The sequence below is a fragment of the Schistocerca americana genome, chromosome 2 (genome assembly GCF_021461395.2).
Source record: "Schistocerca americana isolate TAMUIC-IGC-003095 chromosome 2, iqSchAmer2.1, whole genome shotgun sequence".
Classification (NCBI taxonomy): domain Eukaryota; kingdom Metazoa; phylum Arthropoda; class Insecta; order Orthoptera; family Acrididae; genus Schistocerca; species Schistocerca americana.
This window is the reverse complement of record NC_060120.1, coordinates 448582691-448601176: the sequence shown is the minus strand read 5'-3', so window position 1 is coordinate 448601176 and position 18486 is coordinate 448582691. Positions and strand designations below refer to the sequence as shown.

Here is an 18486-nt window from a genome sequence, read left to right as displayed (position 1 = left end):
GAACCGGGGCAATACTGGATAGTGGCGACCAGCCACACTTCCGAAACCAGAAGCGGGGGAAGGTACTACTCATACGCAACTCAACTGCGCATGCACAAGAGCCCGCCCCCAACTGCTCAAACGAATCTAATTTAAACAGTTGTTACGTCACGCCCATCGGAGGCAATTTGTTGTCATAAAGCATTGCATAGTGTTCCTAAAGCCTTTGACACACTTTACTGTTGGCAGAAGCTTGTATGAGTCCTTTTGTTGTATACGGCACATTTCCTATGCAACTTAAGTTTTATTTTCGTTTTTTTTTCTCCCGTTCATGTTTTGTTGCTGCAGTATCATTCTGCAGTAGTGGGATACAATAATATCCTTTGTTAGAGTATTGATTCTTACCAGTCAAAATCACAAAAATTTAGCTGAAAACTAAAACAATGAAAAATTCTCGGAATTCTAAAATATTCCCGGTTTTCTCCCGGATCGAAAAATTCCCGGTTTTTTCCCGGATCGTATACACCCTGTCATCATAATCATTGTTCTCTATCTTCTACAGACATAGCTCTACTACTTGCTTCATCAAAACATTTTCACAGAGCTCCATTTCCCTATTCTGATACCTTCTTCCTTAGCTTTGATTTCACTTAGCATATTTTCCCAAAATTAATTCTATTAACCTGGTATGTTCTCCTGCTGTTCCCACAGTGGAATATCATTTGTGGAGTGTTTCTTTCCCAACCATTAGCCTGATTTCAATGGATTTCTCACATCTCAGTTTCTATGTCCGTTTCCTCTATTCTCCATCCTCCTCCAATGAAACTTTCTTATTTTCTTCCCATGACTTACCTCTATGTTCACCATCTCTATTTCCAACCATTCCAAAAGTTTTCCTTACTGTTATTGTTATCCTAATGTTCATTCCTGTAGTTTCCAGGCGAAGTACACAGTACTGATTTTGACAAGTACTTATCTCATTTATTGCGAAGTTCTCGCTGCTGATCGTCACATATCATATTTTGATTCTAAAATTCAATTTCTGTCCCCACAGTTTGGTTCCAGCATTTTGTTCCACATATTCAATTTATGTTTGTCGAGTTGCATTTTTGATTTTACTTTCTCATTTCCATATGTTCATTACACCTGAAACTTAAGATAACATTAGCACTTGGTCCAGTTTTACCTTGGATCCCAGTCCATTCCACCACATAATTATATTTCTACATAATTTGAATAACACTTAAATATTCCAAATACTTTTAGATGTAATTCCTTCTCTAAATAAAAATGTAATTAATGATATGAATATAATAGAGGGAAACATTCCACGTGGGAAAAATATATCTAAAAAGAAAGATGATGAAACTTACCAAACAAAAGCGCTGGCAGGTCGATAGACACTGTCTATCGACCTGCCAGCGCTTTTGTTTGGTAAGTTTCATCATCTTTCTTTTTAGATAAAAATGTAATTATGTGAAGTTATTGCAGTCAGTAGCTCTATGAAATAAAAACAGTCTATGCGGATGGTGAACTCAGTAATATATGATATTAAGCTTGAGAACTCTTCATTGTCCTGGAGGTCTCCTCAAGAGCTGGATTCACTTTTTTGGTTTAATCAGTGTGTAATATGAAATAACAGGTACACCTTAATACTTCTCATTGCAGATTTATTACATTCAGTGACATAGATGCTGTGTCACGAAACTTCCAATCCACAGTGAGTTCCACCTCCAAAAAGTCCTCTCTTATATACATTTCATGACAACAGTAACATTGTTAGTACAAATTTTATGAGTCACAATTAAAAAAACTGTCACGTCTTGTTAACTGAACACACAGATGGAAATGGTACAATCACTACTGTGATTCGTATAGGCAGATAGCTTTTTTATCATATAAATTTACATCAATTATGCAACACAGACAACACTTTTTACAATTTTGTTGATTACACAATAAATAAGTTAGGTACAGCATTCCTATCATGCTTCTGATGTTCAATTAAACAGATGTTTTCATCAGTGTTAACAGAAGTTCTGGCATTTAAACAGAAATTAAGTTAGATGTTTGTTTATAGTTAGTGACAATGACTCAAAATTTCTCAAAATTTTCTATTGCGAAAATTAGTGAATATTGTTACATAGGTAGATCACACGAATTAACAGTAGCAATACACGAGATAAGCTAAGCTATGTCTGATGTATTTTGGCTGATAATTGAAAATCAGCTCCTTGAAACATTTTCACCATCTGGTAGTTATAACAGAATGTGACAGTTTCAGAAGTTCCTACCAATTTACCAAGTTCTGTAGGTTTAGTGTACTGCTGTTTCAAGATCATGTACATTACGTATCATTTACAAGGTTGGAATTACTGGTGCGAACATAGTTTTTACATTATAATTAATCTGTTAATTAAAATCTGAACAATTACATGTCCTAAATGAAGGAAGAGTTGTGGTATCGATCGGTGCAGCAAACCTCAAACTGCTCTGTTATATATCAGATGGGCATCCAGCAGTTATATAACGGGTAGCACGTATCTTAAGCCCTCTTTCCACACTGTTCTTATAAACTATTGTTAATAATTATTTTCATGGGGAGGATTGGTCTAAGAATACAGGAAAAATGTTTAAATCATGTCAATTTTTTGTTTTTGAAACAGAAATTATTTGTAACATTGCATATCTGCGAAATTGCTTGTCTGCAGCCATATTTACAAATACCTATTTAAAGCTGCACCACTTCAAATAACCAAAGCAACTCACAATATTGAATTCTGACAGCAGATTAAATCTAGTTCGATCTCTGCTTTGCAAATATGCAAAGCAGTGCAATAAGGGTTAAAGCTACAGAGGTGATTTGGTCATAATTAGCATAGATAAACATTTTGAATAGGCAGCCATTGAAGTAACCAAACCAGATATCTATCAGGACACCATTCACCTACTTTTAATGTGGACAATTTCTTTCACACACTAACTGAAGTTCTAAAAACAGTCTCAACCCCCCAAACGTCACATAATATATGGAGACATGAATATTAATAACAGTGTTGAGGGCAAAATTAATGATAACATTCTAAACATTTTGCGTGGTACAAGTGGTATACACTGCTACGAGTGCATCAAAAAGTTCAACATCAGTTTTAGAACATTGTCTTACAGATACTGACGGGGAAATGTGTAAAGTGTTTATATCAGATCTTTGTCTTTTGGATCATTACTGTTTGATAATAAAGCTAAAGATAGGCTTGGTAAAACCCGCAAGGCTACAAAAGGTCTTTCTCGGAAGTAAAACACACATTTCCTAGAGCACTGGCAAATTACATCTGGGATCAAGTGTATATGGAAAACAATTAGATGTTAATTCTCTAACTTCTGCATGATGTTTACAAGAATTTTTGAGGAGACATATCGAAAAGTAGCTATTTCGACAGCAGCAGATAAGGTAAATAAATGGACAACTGCAGGTATTACAACATCCTCCCAGATACTAAAATTTCTAAATTCTTTACAATAGTACTACATTAATTTACAGTTCCTAACTTATTATCACAGATTATAAACTATACAAAAGGGTACTGCCTGTTTTAAAAACATCATTCAATGACATAAAATGCAGGAAAGTAGTACAGGATATTGCCAAAAAGAAAATAGGTGTGGGATGTTATAAAAGAAGAAACTGTGAAAGCCAAGTATAAAATCAAACATTGAAACAATAATAGAAAGTCCTCAGGAATTATCAAATTTTGTAAATGATTATTTCTCTGGGACTGCAGAGAAGTTGCAGCAAATCTTCCCATAACTCACAGTGACTTAGAAAACAGTACAATGTTTCCCCACAACAGAGCAAGAAGTCAGGAAGACAATACAATTAATAAACAAGACTGAAGGCATAGATAAGGTTCCAATCTGTTCAGAAGGCATGCATAGATCAGATGCAAGTCTCATTACCAATCATCATATACGAGTACTTTAGTTAAAGATTTTTCTGGAGTGCCTGAAGCGTCACCCTTGCTAAAGAAATGTAATTCAGAAAGTGTTTAAAACTACTGACCAATTACACTACTGCTTTTGCTGGCCATTACAAGTTCCACAAAAATGATAGGGAACATGTGTTTCTCAGGGTAGTGTCTTGATCCAATTCTGTTGTTGATATATCAGTGAACTTCTAGACAGCACAAGACATGGATAAAAAGTTCTATTCTGATTAGGCAGTATGTAATAAGTTACCACTGAACATAAAAAAAAAACAGTATTCATTTCAGCATAAAGAATGAAAACAACCCATATTAAGCATAAATGATAAATCTAGATATTGCTTAATAAAGTTTTTAGGTGTGAAAATTGCCAGCTAACATGGAATGAGCACACAAGATTCTGGCAAAATAAAAATAAAAAAAAAAATAAATGTCATCAGCATGTTATGCTCTTAGAGTTCTAGCATCAGTGTGTAACAGCCAACGTCTTGTGGTAACGCACAGTGCCTACATGTGTGGGATTCTTTTCTGGAGAATGAAGACACAACGTAGACAATTTTTAACTGTAGAAAAGAGCTGTAAGAATAACTGGTACATGTTTCACACTCTCTGTAAAGAGCATCGTAACTGTGCCAGTCGAGTACAACTATCAAACTGTGGTGGATATAAAGGAAAATAGTACCAAGTTCGTCACTAATAGTTTTATACATAATCATGGAATAAGCATCAGTTTGGACTTTACAACAGTAATAATGTCTCGTCATGTCCTGAGTTCAACATCTCACTCATCTTGAGGGGATGCTGACTCAGCTTTTGAGGCAAACTGAGGAGTGTAGTTGAATGTGTGTGGGCATGGAGTCTGCTGGAGATGTACAAGGGACACCACACCATCTTCACTGTGCAGCAGGTATCACTAAGTCTGGCAATTAATAACAGAATTGAGATTTATATTATGAATTGCCTGAAACAAATGTGTAAATCAAGAAACACTGTACAACAGGGACCAACTGAATGGGGCAGTACAGCAGTTAATATGCAGGCCTCAGATTCTGGAGAACAGAGTAGCTACTTCTGGTCATCCTGATTTTTGGATTTTCTTCCTGTATCATTTAGGCAGATGCCAGAATATCTCCTTAGTCAAGGTGATGACTAGTCACGGGTCCTATCCTCATAGAGCATGTTGTGTACTTGGTGTATTGTATATTTTGAGCTATTGATTTGTATTGTGTTATGTCGACAATTTCTGTATCATTGTGATAAGATCCCTGGATGAAAAAAGGAACTACACTGTTTACTGATACTACTATTTTCATTTGGGTAACACTTAACCATTGCATAGAAATGTAGGCGCTATTACGCAAGTTTGATTTGCAAGAGGTTTTCAGCAGATCTACAAAGTGTAGGTGGAAAACAAGATTTCCAAATCTAGGTTTAAAGGTTTCTTTATGGCATATTTTTTAATTTCGTACAAGAATCCCTCACAATGCCTTACAGCCTTTCACTGTTACGTTATCTGTAAGAACTCAAATGTCACCTAATTTTGTGATTCTGTATAAAGCATTCTGTGGAATAAATAGATACTTTTCTTGAAAGACTGGCTTCACAACAAATTGTTGCACAGGCCCTGAGGGAGAAAACAAAAAGTTTTTTCCTCATATCTGATGTGGTCTCCATATTCTATCCGAGATCCCCAGTCTAAATACCATAACACAGAGGTTTTTGCTGAAAAATTACAAGGATTTTCCATCTAATCACTGCTAATTTATTTCTGTCTGTCTTTCAATGAAACTTTTCAAAACATTCAACTATGCACTTTCTAGCCTGATGAAACCATCAATTAATAGAAAAGAATTTTAAAATTAAATGTATATATTTATTGCTGCACTGGTAGATTAGCTACAGAGAAAAAGAGCAAGATTTTTTCCCCCCAACTATCTGATGAGAAATTAATGCTGGTAGAAATCAACATCACAAACTACAGCAATTTTTGTCATCATCCATTAACTTTACAATAATATTATGGAAATAGTTTGTTACAAAACTTTTTTGTTGGAAAGTCACAAAATCAACTCTGCATTCCAACTACAGTGGCAACACAATACAAACATTTGCACCGACAATAAAAACTGCTTACAAGTATACTACTGGAAATACACACCTTATTTAATACAATCAACACAGATTTTATGTTCATATTTTACAGCAACTCCTTTCAGCGTTTTGTACAAAATAAAATTTTAATGTCTATTTACATTTATGTACAGTCAATGTAAGGAATGAATTTAACTGAAACCAAGCGGATGTTACAAAAGAATAGTATGTGTATACTAAAACTGATCTTACATATGTAAATCTGAAAGAATATAGAAGTAAGTCACAGATAAGATAAGCTCCCAGAAAGAAAGTCTATATTCTCAGTTCTGTAAAAGCATAAAAACATCTGTTCCACAACTATTTTACAAACAATATTTACCCTTCTCACTATTAGTCATCAATTACCACAATATCACTGTCATCCTGACTAATTACATCACATGCTTCTATTGAGTCTATTGAGTTTTGTTCCAAACTGTCATTTTCCTCTTCAGTCATTTCTGTCTTTACATCACAATCATCTACATCATCAGAACTGTCATCAACATCACCATGATGAGAAACATGTGAACCAATTCTTTCAACTAATGAGCTATTGTCCATACCCAGCTCTTGCAGAAGAGATTTTCTGTTTTCTTCCAACATAATGAAATCCTCTTTTGCCTCTTCAATCTTTTCAGTTAGCACTTGATTTTCCACATTTTTATTATGAAGTTCCTTTGTTAGTGCTGCCAACTGCTTCCTTAAAGTATCAACCAAATCTCCTCCATCTGTGTTCTGCACTTCAAGTTGTGATTTTAATAGGTCTATTTCTTGTTTGAATGATTTTTTTGTTTCTTTCAGTTGCGCATGCAAGAGTTTCACTTCATCTTGTGCATTCTTCAATTTCTTTTCATAAAAATCTCTTAACTGTTGTATGCGAAAGTTCCCCATGTCTACTTCATCCTCAGTAGCAGACTTCACTTGTTTCTGCCAGAAATCTTCAGTTCTCTGCAGTAACAAAGAAAATTCTGCTGTAAGTTCTTCACGCACATGGGCATCAATCTCCCTGGCTCGCTGCTTTTCAGACTCCAACTGCCTTGCAAGTTGTCTGCTACTTTCACATTCCCTTTCTAGCTGCTGCTGCAACTTCTTGATAATCGGTAAATGGTTGCAGTCATTTACCTGAGTCACAAAAGATGCAGTAAGTGTGTCATTGCACTTCATCAGGCTAGCTTTACTATTCAGCATACTCGTAGAATTGAAACATGAAGTATTTTGTGGTTCAACTAAAATTTGCCTTGCAAGTGCAGAAAACTTTAACACATTAACTGTTTCAAGATACATCACTGGATCAAAAGTAATGTTTACTATCATTGCAATGCCTTGATTTCCAGTCAATGCGTACTGGAATACCTGCGTCAGTTTTGAATCTCTAAATGGCACCCTCATTTTTCGTTGTGACCTCTGATTATCCCTAATAATCGACAGACATCTACCTAACACGTACAGAGACGTGTTTATATTTTGAGATTCTCTTAACCGATTTCCTACATTAAGAGTTTTTTTCACTCTTTCTGTACCTGCTAAATCGACACAAGAAAAAACACTTACTTTCACTGGTTGAGGGTTCTCTGAATTCAATACACGCACCATTTTTATAGAAAACACACAGTGAGATCTGCTAGAATCTGTATTTAATGCTGTGGCAGCTTTCTGTAAATTATTTTTCCCAGTTAAATATATCCGGTAAGCTTCATCTGGTGATGACACATAAACCTGGTGAATGTCTTTAATATACGCCAAACCATTCACATAACCTAAAGAAAGTGGCTTCCTTTTTACATCACAGCCACTTGAAATGTCCAATAGGTCATATATTACTTCATTATGTATCTCATAGAAGGATACCCACAAGCTGAATGTTACACTCTTCTCATCTTCTAGGTTCAGAATAACCTCGTCCAAATGTGATTTCATAGCCTGAAATGATGGGGAACTGAAGTCTACATTTGTTTTTAAATTGCTAACAACAGCTGACTCCAGGGGATACACATTATTCAGTGGCACTGTACATCCAAGCAAATGATCCCTAACACTGAGTTCCTCTTGTTGCTTTGCTTCATCCAGGCGAATCACATTTTCCAGTCTGTATGGCTTATACTGGCAGTCAGTACACAGTCTTCCTTTAAGAGCACTAAATATCATGTTTATTGATTGTGGTATGATTCCAGGATTCTCAGTTGTCCCCTGTATAGTATAGGTTTTTCCAGCATTAGTTGCCCCATATGCAAACAGTAGACAGTTCTCTCCTCTTAAGAAACATTTTAATGGTTGTAAACATGTTTCTCTGAACAACTGCTTTTGAGTTGATTTAGGACCAAAAATTTTTGAAAATTTGTATTGGTGTTTAACAGTATTACCCACTGACTTAAGGCTACAATTTACAACAGATTCAGAGGAAACATCTGCTGTTAATGTCATTTCATCAGTAACAGTGAATTTTGATGCATCACTGCAGTTTCCACTTGGTTTTATTCTCAGATACACTTTTGGAAAACTTTCCTTCTCAGATTCCTCCAAAAGAGGAAGTATGTTCTTTGGATTCACACGGCATATGGGCCTTCCCATCAGTCTTGACTCCAGATATGATGCCTGAAAAAATATTAATACCCATTCAACTTCACTTCCGTATCTAAAAAGCATATTAACTGATTACTACAGTCTTAGAAATATACACAATAATCACACAAAAAAAACACGACACTACCACTTAAGGAGTAGCAACCAGTACAAATTAATTTATCTGACATGTACATAAATATCCACAAAAGATTATTATGGACTTAGCAACAGCCAAGTGTGAATTTAACAGATTTACGGAATTCAACACAATTGTCATATTTGCAGTTCTGTTAAATTTTATCCTCTTAATGTATTACACAGTTTAAAGGGGAAAATATGATTCAGTTCTTCCGCATGCAGCCTAAAACCACAGCCTCATTTCAAAATGGAATTTATCTTTTGTCTTTCCGTTGAAATCTAGTGATTAGTACTATAATATCATTTTTGTTTGTAATTAAAAAATGTAAAAACGTGATGAATATCAAATGCTATTGAATAACTTGTATGTAATTACGATTGAAATTTTCCATAATATGTGGTACTTTGATGTTTAATTCCATTCTCTCTCTTTTTCCTGTGTTTTTTCATCACTCTCCAAAAGCTGAAAGCTTAATGTGCAACTGTCTATTTGCTGTAGCAAACTATCTTTTTCATAATTGTTAAAACAATGAGAAGTCTTAGATTATATTATATAACTTATTTTGAAACAGATTCTGGACTACTTGTATTCAAACGTTTTGGAAGTGCACCTTTGTGATACATAGTAAATTGGTTTGCACTGGATGGACTCATTTTAACTACTGTCCATGATCCCTGTTAAAGCAAACCATGGACAGAAGCCTAAATTTTGTTCCAATAAAAGTACTAACCTGCCAGCATTAACTGGCATCTATTAGCAAGAAATTGTAGAAATCACCTATAGAGGTGTGTTAGTTATTTGCAATATTCTGATTTATTGGACAAACAAATCAGATATTATGTTAGCTGACAAGCAACACCACATTTTAGGCTCAAAAGAACTCCAACATGAATAAGTTGTGAACTATCTTAAAATAACATGCACTCAAAACTGTACTGAACAAATATTTGCCAACATTGTAGTGCACACATTACCTGTGTTACAACTACAGAGCACGAGTGCACAAAGGTAGGTAGGTAGGTAGGTTTGTTTGTTTGGATATAAAGGGAACAAACTACCAGATCATCGATCCCTTTTCCTGACGCAAGCTAGGCTCAAGGTACAAAAACACCCAACGTACGTTTGAGAAGGTAAAAGGGGGAAAAGGAATGGGGAACCACACCTAAAAAGGAAACGAATGGGACACACAAAAAAAATCAGGGAAAACATACACCACAAAGAAAAGTAGAAGGTAATAAAACCATGGAGCAGATGGTCTCGGCTGGCTGATCACAATAATAAAAGAGCATGAGCCAGCCACTCTGCAATACATTAAAATGTCCACCCCAAAAAGACAAGGAGAGATGAACATATGTAGGGAAAAGATGACCACCAAGACAAACAAGTGCAAAGAAAGTGTGACAGAGTTAAAATGGAGGGAGGGTGGCTGCCTCAGAGAGAAGGCTAAATGCCCACACTTAGATGGTACAATAAGAAAACCCCTCATGAATAAAATGTAAAACTAAATCTGCTGTTGAAGCATTGTCGCCCAACAACGAAGGTAGGGTGCTGGAAAGGTTAAAAAGTCTGTCGCAGAGGGGCTAAAAGTAGGCAGTCCAGCATGAGATGCACAACCGTAATTCGTGAGCCACAGTGGCACTGAGGTGGGTCCTTGCGATCGAGGAGGTAACCATGCGTCAGCCATGTATGACCAATGCAGAGCTGACAGAACCACAGAGTCCCTGCGAGAGGTGCGCACGGAGGTCTTCCACACATTCGTAGTTTCCTGAATGGCATGCAGCTTCTTGTGCATATTGAGGTTATGCCATTTCGTCTCCCAAAGCCACAAAACCTCATGGCATAATACTGAAAGCAGATCAGTTTCAGAGAAGCCGATCTCTTAAGCAGTTTCCGAGTAGCCTGTTTGGCCAGCCTGTCGGCAAGTTCGTTGCCTGGGATTCCGATGTGACCTGGGGTCTATACAAACATCACTGAACGACTGGACAGTTCCAGGGCATAGATGGACTCCTGGATGGTCACTACCAAAATATGACAAGGGTAGCACTGGTCGATAGCTTATAGTCTGCTCAAGGAGACAGTACACAGGAGAAATGTCTCGTCTGGGCATGAGCAGATGTGCTCAAGAGCATGAGATACGGCTGCCAGCTCTGTAGTGAAAACACTGCAGCCATCTGGTGAGGAGTGGTGTCCTATATGTACTCCATTAACATAGGCAAAGCCAACGTGACCATCAGCCATTGGTGTAAACCACTTCATGGCCCCAGTACATGTCGAGAATCGAGAGGAAGTGGCAGCGGAGAATCAGAGTTACACGAGTCCTTAGGGTCACGTGAAAGGTCCAGGCGGCCGCGGCCTAGATGTACACCATGGAGGTGTTCGTGAATGAACCTCAAGTGTAGGTGGTACAGGCAACGACTCCAATTTGGAGAGAAGGGAACGCACACAAACTGCAATTGTAAGCCCTGACCTGTGCCACTGATTAGGGAGATGAACCGCAGTGGGTGGGAAAAGGATACGGCAATTTGGATGCGCAGGAGAACTACAAACGTGTGCAACGTAACTGGAGAGCTACTGCACACACCTAAGGCCGTGTCCTACATGAGCAACGAAAGTGACAGACAGCTTCAGGTGACAAAACACAGCTGCAGGTATAGTTACTGAAGTGTTCTACATGGGCGACGTCTGTGTCACTTTCTGTCTCCCGCTGCAACTGGCGACGTTTGAATTTTGTCGCTGCAGCACGCACGACAGAGAGCGACAGCCGAACGTCTTATTGGCAAAGCAGTGGAGCGGACGCGACGACAGCTATAAATTACTTAACATCCAATTTTAAGAAAACTATTTCGCGAAAAAAAATTGATTCTTCCACATCTTATAGCTTGATATCTTTAAACAATAAAGGTTTGAATTTATTTTCGTTCTTCATCATAGTTACTGTGCTGCACGAAATTGGGTACATGGCTGCACAAAATTTTTAAGAACTTGCAGAGGTAAAAATCACACTGCATAGACTTTCCGTATAGTTCATTTAAGGCCATACATTATTGCGTATGAAATATAACCAATATATCTAAATTGTCTTTAAAGTTGAGATAGGAATGATATTCTCTTTTCATTCTTGAGATATTGGTTGTTATACCTGCGGACAGATTGCTTGCGGCATGTCCAAACCTTTCCTGCACTTTGGGAATCAAGTGGTCATAAAAATCGTCTTATCTCATAAACGGTTCAAGATATCGAAACAATGAAAATGACAGCACGCAGAAAGGACTATTTTGTCATATCAGTAACACTCAACACATTTTGTAAACGCATGAGCAGAGCGAAAACAAGACTCCCTATAAATTACAACATGAAGTTTTGTCCAAATTTTCATAGCCAAACAAAGGGAGAGAAACAGGTAAACAGGGGTATCAAAGTGACCGCTAGTTTAGCATGAAAATATTGAACTGCTTGTAAGTAAACAGGGTAATGAATGAAAACTTAATAAGCTGAGGAAAAATTGAAATATTTGACGAAAAGCTGCTGCCAAGCTATGTAAATGAAGTGTCAAAAATTTCATCTGTTCAGACCTAGCTATTTTGCACATTGGTGCAGTATTTAAATGTCAAAAAGCTCCCTTCGAATCAAGTACATTAGGAAAGCGAACGAGGAGTCAGTAAGATCATGCTTTCTGAATAAACCTCTAAATTAAAAATGAAAGAAATCAGTCAAATATTTTATGAAATGATTTGTGTAAAAGAAATAAGTAGATCACAGAAATGTTCTACATGCTTTTGAATTATGCTCGAAATCATGAACAGAAAATGAGGTGCACCAAACATTTCCCTAATAATTTTTTTTTCATACTTTTAGACAAATCAGTACACAAAATGTTTTACTTTTACAGACTACTTAGATTAATTGAAATGCTTGGCCTTAACATTGACTGCTGGTGAATTACGTTCGCAACATCAAATATCTGTAAAATTTCATGGTTCATTGTAATTTATTAGAAATTAAATGTGTGTGTGATGTACTGGGATAGGTGTGAAGATCTATTTCTTTGGCAAGGACTTAAAAATATTTAACATAAAACTTAGTACACAGAACTGTAACTCAGTCAGTAAAAATATAAGAATGGCCCAGAATCGAAGCCAGGACACTTTCGTAACACGTAATCACAACCTGTAATGCTACCCCTACACCACAGCTAATTATTGTTTACTGTTGTCCATTTGTGTACTTATGTTTGCATGTAGCGTAGTCAGTCACATAGTAATCATTCCTCCACATTTATTAACTGGTAAAATAACATTCATATTTAATTTATTGATGAGATAGTCAAATGCTCTTCTGCTCATTCAGGTGTATTCGAAGAATTTGTCTGGTGATCTTAATAGTTGATGATATTTATGAAATTCTCCATGGAGATTCCTCCCTTTGTAAATTTCACACACAGCATTCCTTTTCACTTCATTTTCTTAAAAGTAAACCTAATTCTGTAACCTTATTCTCCAGCTACAGTATTCAACACGTTAGGGACACTATTTTACAGAAAAAGCTGATTGGCTCTAAGCAGCCATCTTGTAACGCGACGTGGTCGCTAGTGCACAGGACACCCAATCTTTTTGCCCGATGCTGCTGCTTGTCACTGGAGTGTCACATATCCAGAAGTCTCTCGCTGTCGTTCGCTTCCTTCGCTCACATAGGACACGGCCTAACCTGTAATGTAGGGACTCTGGCCGCCACCACCAGGACGTTGGTCACCAGACGCTTACTAAAAGCTCCCGTCACAAGGCAAATGCCACATAGTGCACTCGGTTGAGTAAACGCAACGGTGAGGGCACCGCCGAACCATAAACGACACTCACATAGTTAAGGCGGGATTGAACAAGGGCCTGTAGAGCTGCAGCAGCGTAGAGCGATCTGCACCCCAGTTGGTGTTGCTCAGGCAGTGGAGGGCGTCGAGTTGTTGCCAGCACTTTCTCCTTAAGCTGACGGAGGTGACGAAGCCAAGTCAATCAGGTGTTGAAAACCAGTCCTAAGAAATGATTTGTCTCCACTACAGTGAGTGGATCATCACTAAGGTAAAGTTCTGGTTCCGGATGAATGGTACGGTGCCGACAGAAGTGCATAACACACGACTTTGTGGCCGAAAAATGGAAACCATGGGCTAGAGCCCATGACTGCGCCTCATGGATGGATCCCTGTAGGTGCCACTCAGCAACACCTGTACTAGTGGAGCAGTATGAAATGCAGAAGTCGTCTGCATACAGAGAAGGTGAGGGACAATCCTACAGCTGCTGGTAGACCATTAATGGCCACTAAAAACGGAAATACACTTAACACTGAGCCCTGCAAGACCCCATTCTCCTGAATATGGGAGGGAACTGTGGGAGGCACCAACTTCGACATGGAAAGTATGAAGGGACAGGGAACTGTGGATAAAACTCTAAAGCGGGCCTCGGAGACCCCACTCGTATAATGTGGCAAGGATATGATGTCACCAGGTCGTGTCACACGCTTTTTGTAAAAAAAAAAATTTTAAAAAAAGACAGCAACCAAGTGTTGGCACCTGGAAAAGGCAGACTGGAGGGACACATGATTATCGATGGTAGAGCGACCCTGGCAGAAGCCGCCCTGACTTGGAGCCAGTAGGCCACGTGACTCCAGGACCCAACCCTACCGTCGACACACCATACATTCCAGCAGCTTACAAAGAATGTTGGTGAGGCTGATAGGCCAACAGCTATCCACATCAAGCAGGTTTTTACCAGGTTTAAGCAGCATAATGATGGTGCTCTCCTGCCATTGTGATGGAAAGATGCCATCGCACCAGATCCAGTTGAAGATGATGAAGAGATGTTGCTTGTAGTCAGATGAGAAATGTTTAATCACCTGATCATGGATCCGATCTGGCCCAGCAGCTGTGTCGGGCCAATGTCCAAGGACACTGAGGAGCTCCCACTCCATAAATGGGGCGTTATAAGGTTCACTGTGGTGTGTAGCGAATGAGAGGACTTTCCATCTGCCATTTGAGAGTGCGAAAGGCAGAGGAGGGTAAGTTCTCTGATGCAGAGGCTCGAGCATAGTACTCAGCAACTGCGTTTGTGTCTTTTGATAAGCTGGTGAGCGACCGCACGGAGCCTCTCAAAGGCTATGAGGTGCTCCAGGTAAGGGTGCAGCTAATGCCACTGTAAGAGTTCACCAACACTCCTTAATTGCCTCAGCGACTTCCGGTGTCCACTAAGGGACCATCTTTCGTGTTTTCCACCGCAATTGTTGTTGTCACCTGTTCAACCATCTCATCGATGTTACCGTATGGAGGAGAGTCAATGGTGACCACAAAGGTGAAAGTTTCCTAGTCTGCCTTGTTTAAAGGCCATCTGGACAGGCGTCCGTGGGCCTGACGGCGGGACAGTGACAGCAAGATGGGTAAGTGGTCACTACCACACAAGTCGTCATGTGCTCTCCAGTGGATAGATGGGAGAAGTCCTGGGCTGCAAATGGATAAATCAATAGCTGAGTAACTACCACGAGCCACACTGAAATGTGTGGCGGCTCCAGTATTTATGAGGCAGAGGTCAAATTGAGACAGGAAAGTTTCGACATCTCTGCCTCTGCCAGTGAGCATGATGCCACCCCAAAAGGGGTTATGGGCGTTAAAAATCTACCAAAAGTAGGAAAGGTTTAGGGAGTTGATCAATCAGTGCAGTTAATACATTCAGGGGTACTGCACCATCTGGAGGAAGATATATGTTGCAGACAATTATTTCCTGCGTCATCTTTATTCTTGCAGCCACAGCTTCAAGAGGTGTTTCATGGGGCACAGTTTCACTACAGACCGAGTGTAGGACATAAACGCAAACTCCACTTGACACACTATTATAGTCGCTACGGTTCCTGTAATATCCCTTATAGCCATGGAGGGCAGAGGTCCGCATTGCCGAGAACCAGGTTTCCTGGAGGGCAATGCAGAAAGCAGGTGTAAAGCTTAACAGTTGCAGTAGCTCAGCCAGGTGATGGAAAAAACTGCAGCAGTTCCACTGGAGGATGACGTTATCGTGAAGCTGGAAAGGAATGAAGAACGCAAGGATGCAGGTTATGGCTCAGGGTCACCTGCTACCACCAATGAGTGTTTGTATCCATTCCTATTGTGGACGAGGCATCAGTGAGATCCAGGTCCTCACAAGACACTTAAATCTCCACCTCATCTTCAGGTGCAGAATTGGGACGGAGTGGTGGTGTTGGGGCCACCGGAGGGTCCTTTTTCTTAGCAGACTTCTTTGTTTGCTTGCCCTCTTGCTTCTCTTTAGGGGCTTGCTGGGAGGGCTTCTCCGTAGTAGTTTCAGGCACAGAGGAAGACAGTGAAGATCTTCCTCCAACAGCTTTTGGCTCCTTTACCCGCTGGCGAGTGTCCGCTGTGGCATTAGTGGAGACCTTGGAAGAGAGGGTCTCAAGGGACCACTTCCACATGAGAGGAGCTGGAGGAGGCTCTTGCTTCTCCAGCTGGGGGTAGGGGACCGATGTCCCCTGCATTTGGAGGGGCCTTGCTACCGACGTAGGTACTTTGGGAGCAACAGGAGATTTTTCCCCTACCACCAAGGGGGCAGATGTATTCTGGAGGCCCGGAGGAGCCACTGCTCGTAGCACAGAGTGTGGTACGACTGGTATTTGTGATGGTGATGGTAATGTAGCTGCAGCATATGTGGATGTCAACCAAACGGGTTGTAATCGTTTAAAGTTACATTTAGCCTGTGTGTAAGTCAACCAGTCCAGGGTCTTGTAATCCACGATTTTCCACTCCTTTTGGAGTACTGTGCAGTATGGAGAGCAGGGGGAGTGCTGCTCTCCACAGTTGACACAAATGGGAGGAGGCACATATGGAGTATCTGGATGCAGTGGACGTCCACAGTCTTGACACATGTGGCGCTGGAAGTGCAGCGGGAAGACATGTACCCAAATTTCCAGCACAAAGCACCACGTAGCGGGAGGGACGTATGGTTTAACATCACAGCGGTAAACTATCAATCACCCTCAAACGCCAAGATGAGTGCACAGGAAGCAACCCTGTTGTCTCTGGGTCCCCTGTAAATGGGCCAGATGAATTGAACACCCCGCTCTTCTAGACTGGTGCGGAGCTCATCATGCAACTGCAAGAGGAGGTAATGATGGAAAATAATCCCCTGGACCATGTTGGGGCTTTTATGGGGAGCGACGGTAACAGAAATATCACCCAGCTGGTCACAAGCAATTAATGCCCAGGATTGGGCTGGGGATGCTGTCTGAATCAAGGCGGCAGCACTTCTTATCTTAGACAGCGCTGTCACTTCCCCAAACTTAACCTCAAGGTGTTCAACAAAAAACTGAGGCTTCATAGGAAGAAAGGAATCCCCGTCCATTCTGCGACAGACTAAATACCGAGGTGAATATGGCTCTCTTCTTTCTGTAGATCTATGTTACTCCCAGGGTGTAGCAAGGGAGGGAAATGATTAAGGTCATATCTGTCGTACCGTCACCAGCAAGAGATGACTTAGTCCGCTTCATTGCGGGTCATTCGGCCTGATGCCACCCACTCTGGTCAGGGGTTCTCCCCACAGGTGCCACCCAGCCACAGCATAGGCCACCTGGCATAATGGCCATTGCAGGGAGTCCTGATCCCCCAGGGTGACAGATATTTACACCTTGGCATACATTGGGAGCTCAGGCATCAACAGTGCAATCCCTGTGTTCTCAGGGGGCTACCACCAAATGGGTACATGACGGCACCACCACAATGGACTAGCTACCATGCTAGATATTGTGCTTAGAATAATCCAGTATTGGAGTAAGGGGGAGTGCACAAAGGTTTATGACTTTTTGCCAGTTATGTAATAGTTTAAATAGCAAAAGAATGCCCTCTGTATTTTTTGCAGCCCTAATATTAATGGTTCCTTAAATAAGAAATATTTCTAATATATCTGTACATCCTAATGAACAATTTGGTAAATGTTAGTGATTGTGTGTAATACCAGTATGTACGCAACCAATTTGATTATTTTCCACAATGAAAATTGCAGAAGACAATAAGCATAAGCTCTAATGTGGTTTTACAGGACTAGCCAGTTTTAGGTAGATAGATACTGTAACAAAACATCTTCAGTTCACAGGTTTCTTTGCCTTTATCTGCTGTGCAAACAGCAATATTTGCTTTGATAAGTTTAACAACTTTAGTAGCAGATATAAGGAATGTAAATTTAACAGTAGATATCATAAGTACACAGTTAATTAAAAACGCTCGGCCATAGCAAATGCACAAGACTGATGTTTTCACTCGACATTGTATTTCTCAACATCTGCAACAAATGAAAAGTATTGCACAGACAGGTGTTTGCACTTTGGTATTTACTGACCCATCAGTAAACCAGATCAATGGGAGAACGTGACTCAGCCCAATAATTTGGTTGATAGGCATTCATTTAGTCACAGCATTAAATACAAAATGGCTGGGATCTTAAGTCCATAGCAAATATTAAAGTTGAGGGACTCATTTACACAAAGTGATTGTATTCCCTTTGAATTTAAATGTTAGTGAAACTGGACAAAAAGGTTAAATCATTAAATTTAGAGTACTCTCTAATGAAACAACACCATAAAGAAAAAAGTATGAGGTTACTGGTAAAAGTGAGGCTTTCTTTACATTCCGTGGTTAATGTGGTGTTACTA

At 39.6% G+C, this 18486-nt stretch overlaps 1 protein-coding gene across 1 annotated transcript in view; it reads right to left on the bottom strand.

Moving 5' to 3' along the window:
* Nucleotides 1–1632: 1632 nt before the first annotated feature.
* Nucleotides 1633–18486, bottom strand: part of LOC124594871 (kinesin-like protein KIF20B) — a 38758-nt gene continuing 21904 nt past the window's right edge. Inside the window, exon 4 of the mRNA XM_047133340.1 lies at nucleotides 1633–8690. Coding sequence (XP_046989296.1) covers nucleotides 6447–8690 — 2244 coding nt within the window. The 3' untranslated portion in view covers nucleotides 1633–6446. The remainder of the gene's footprint in view (nucleotides 8691–18486) is intronic.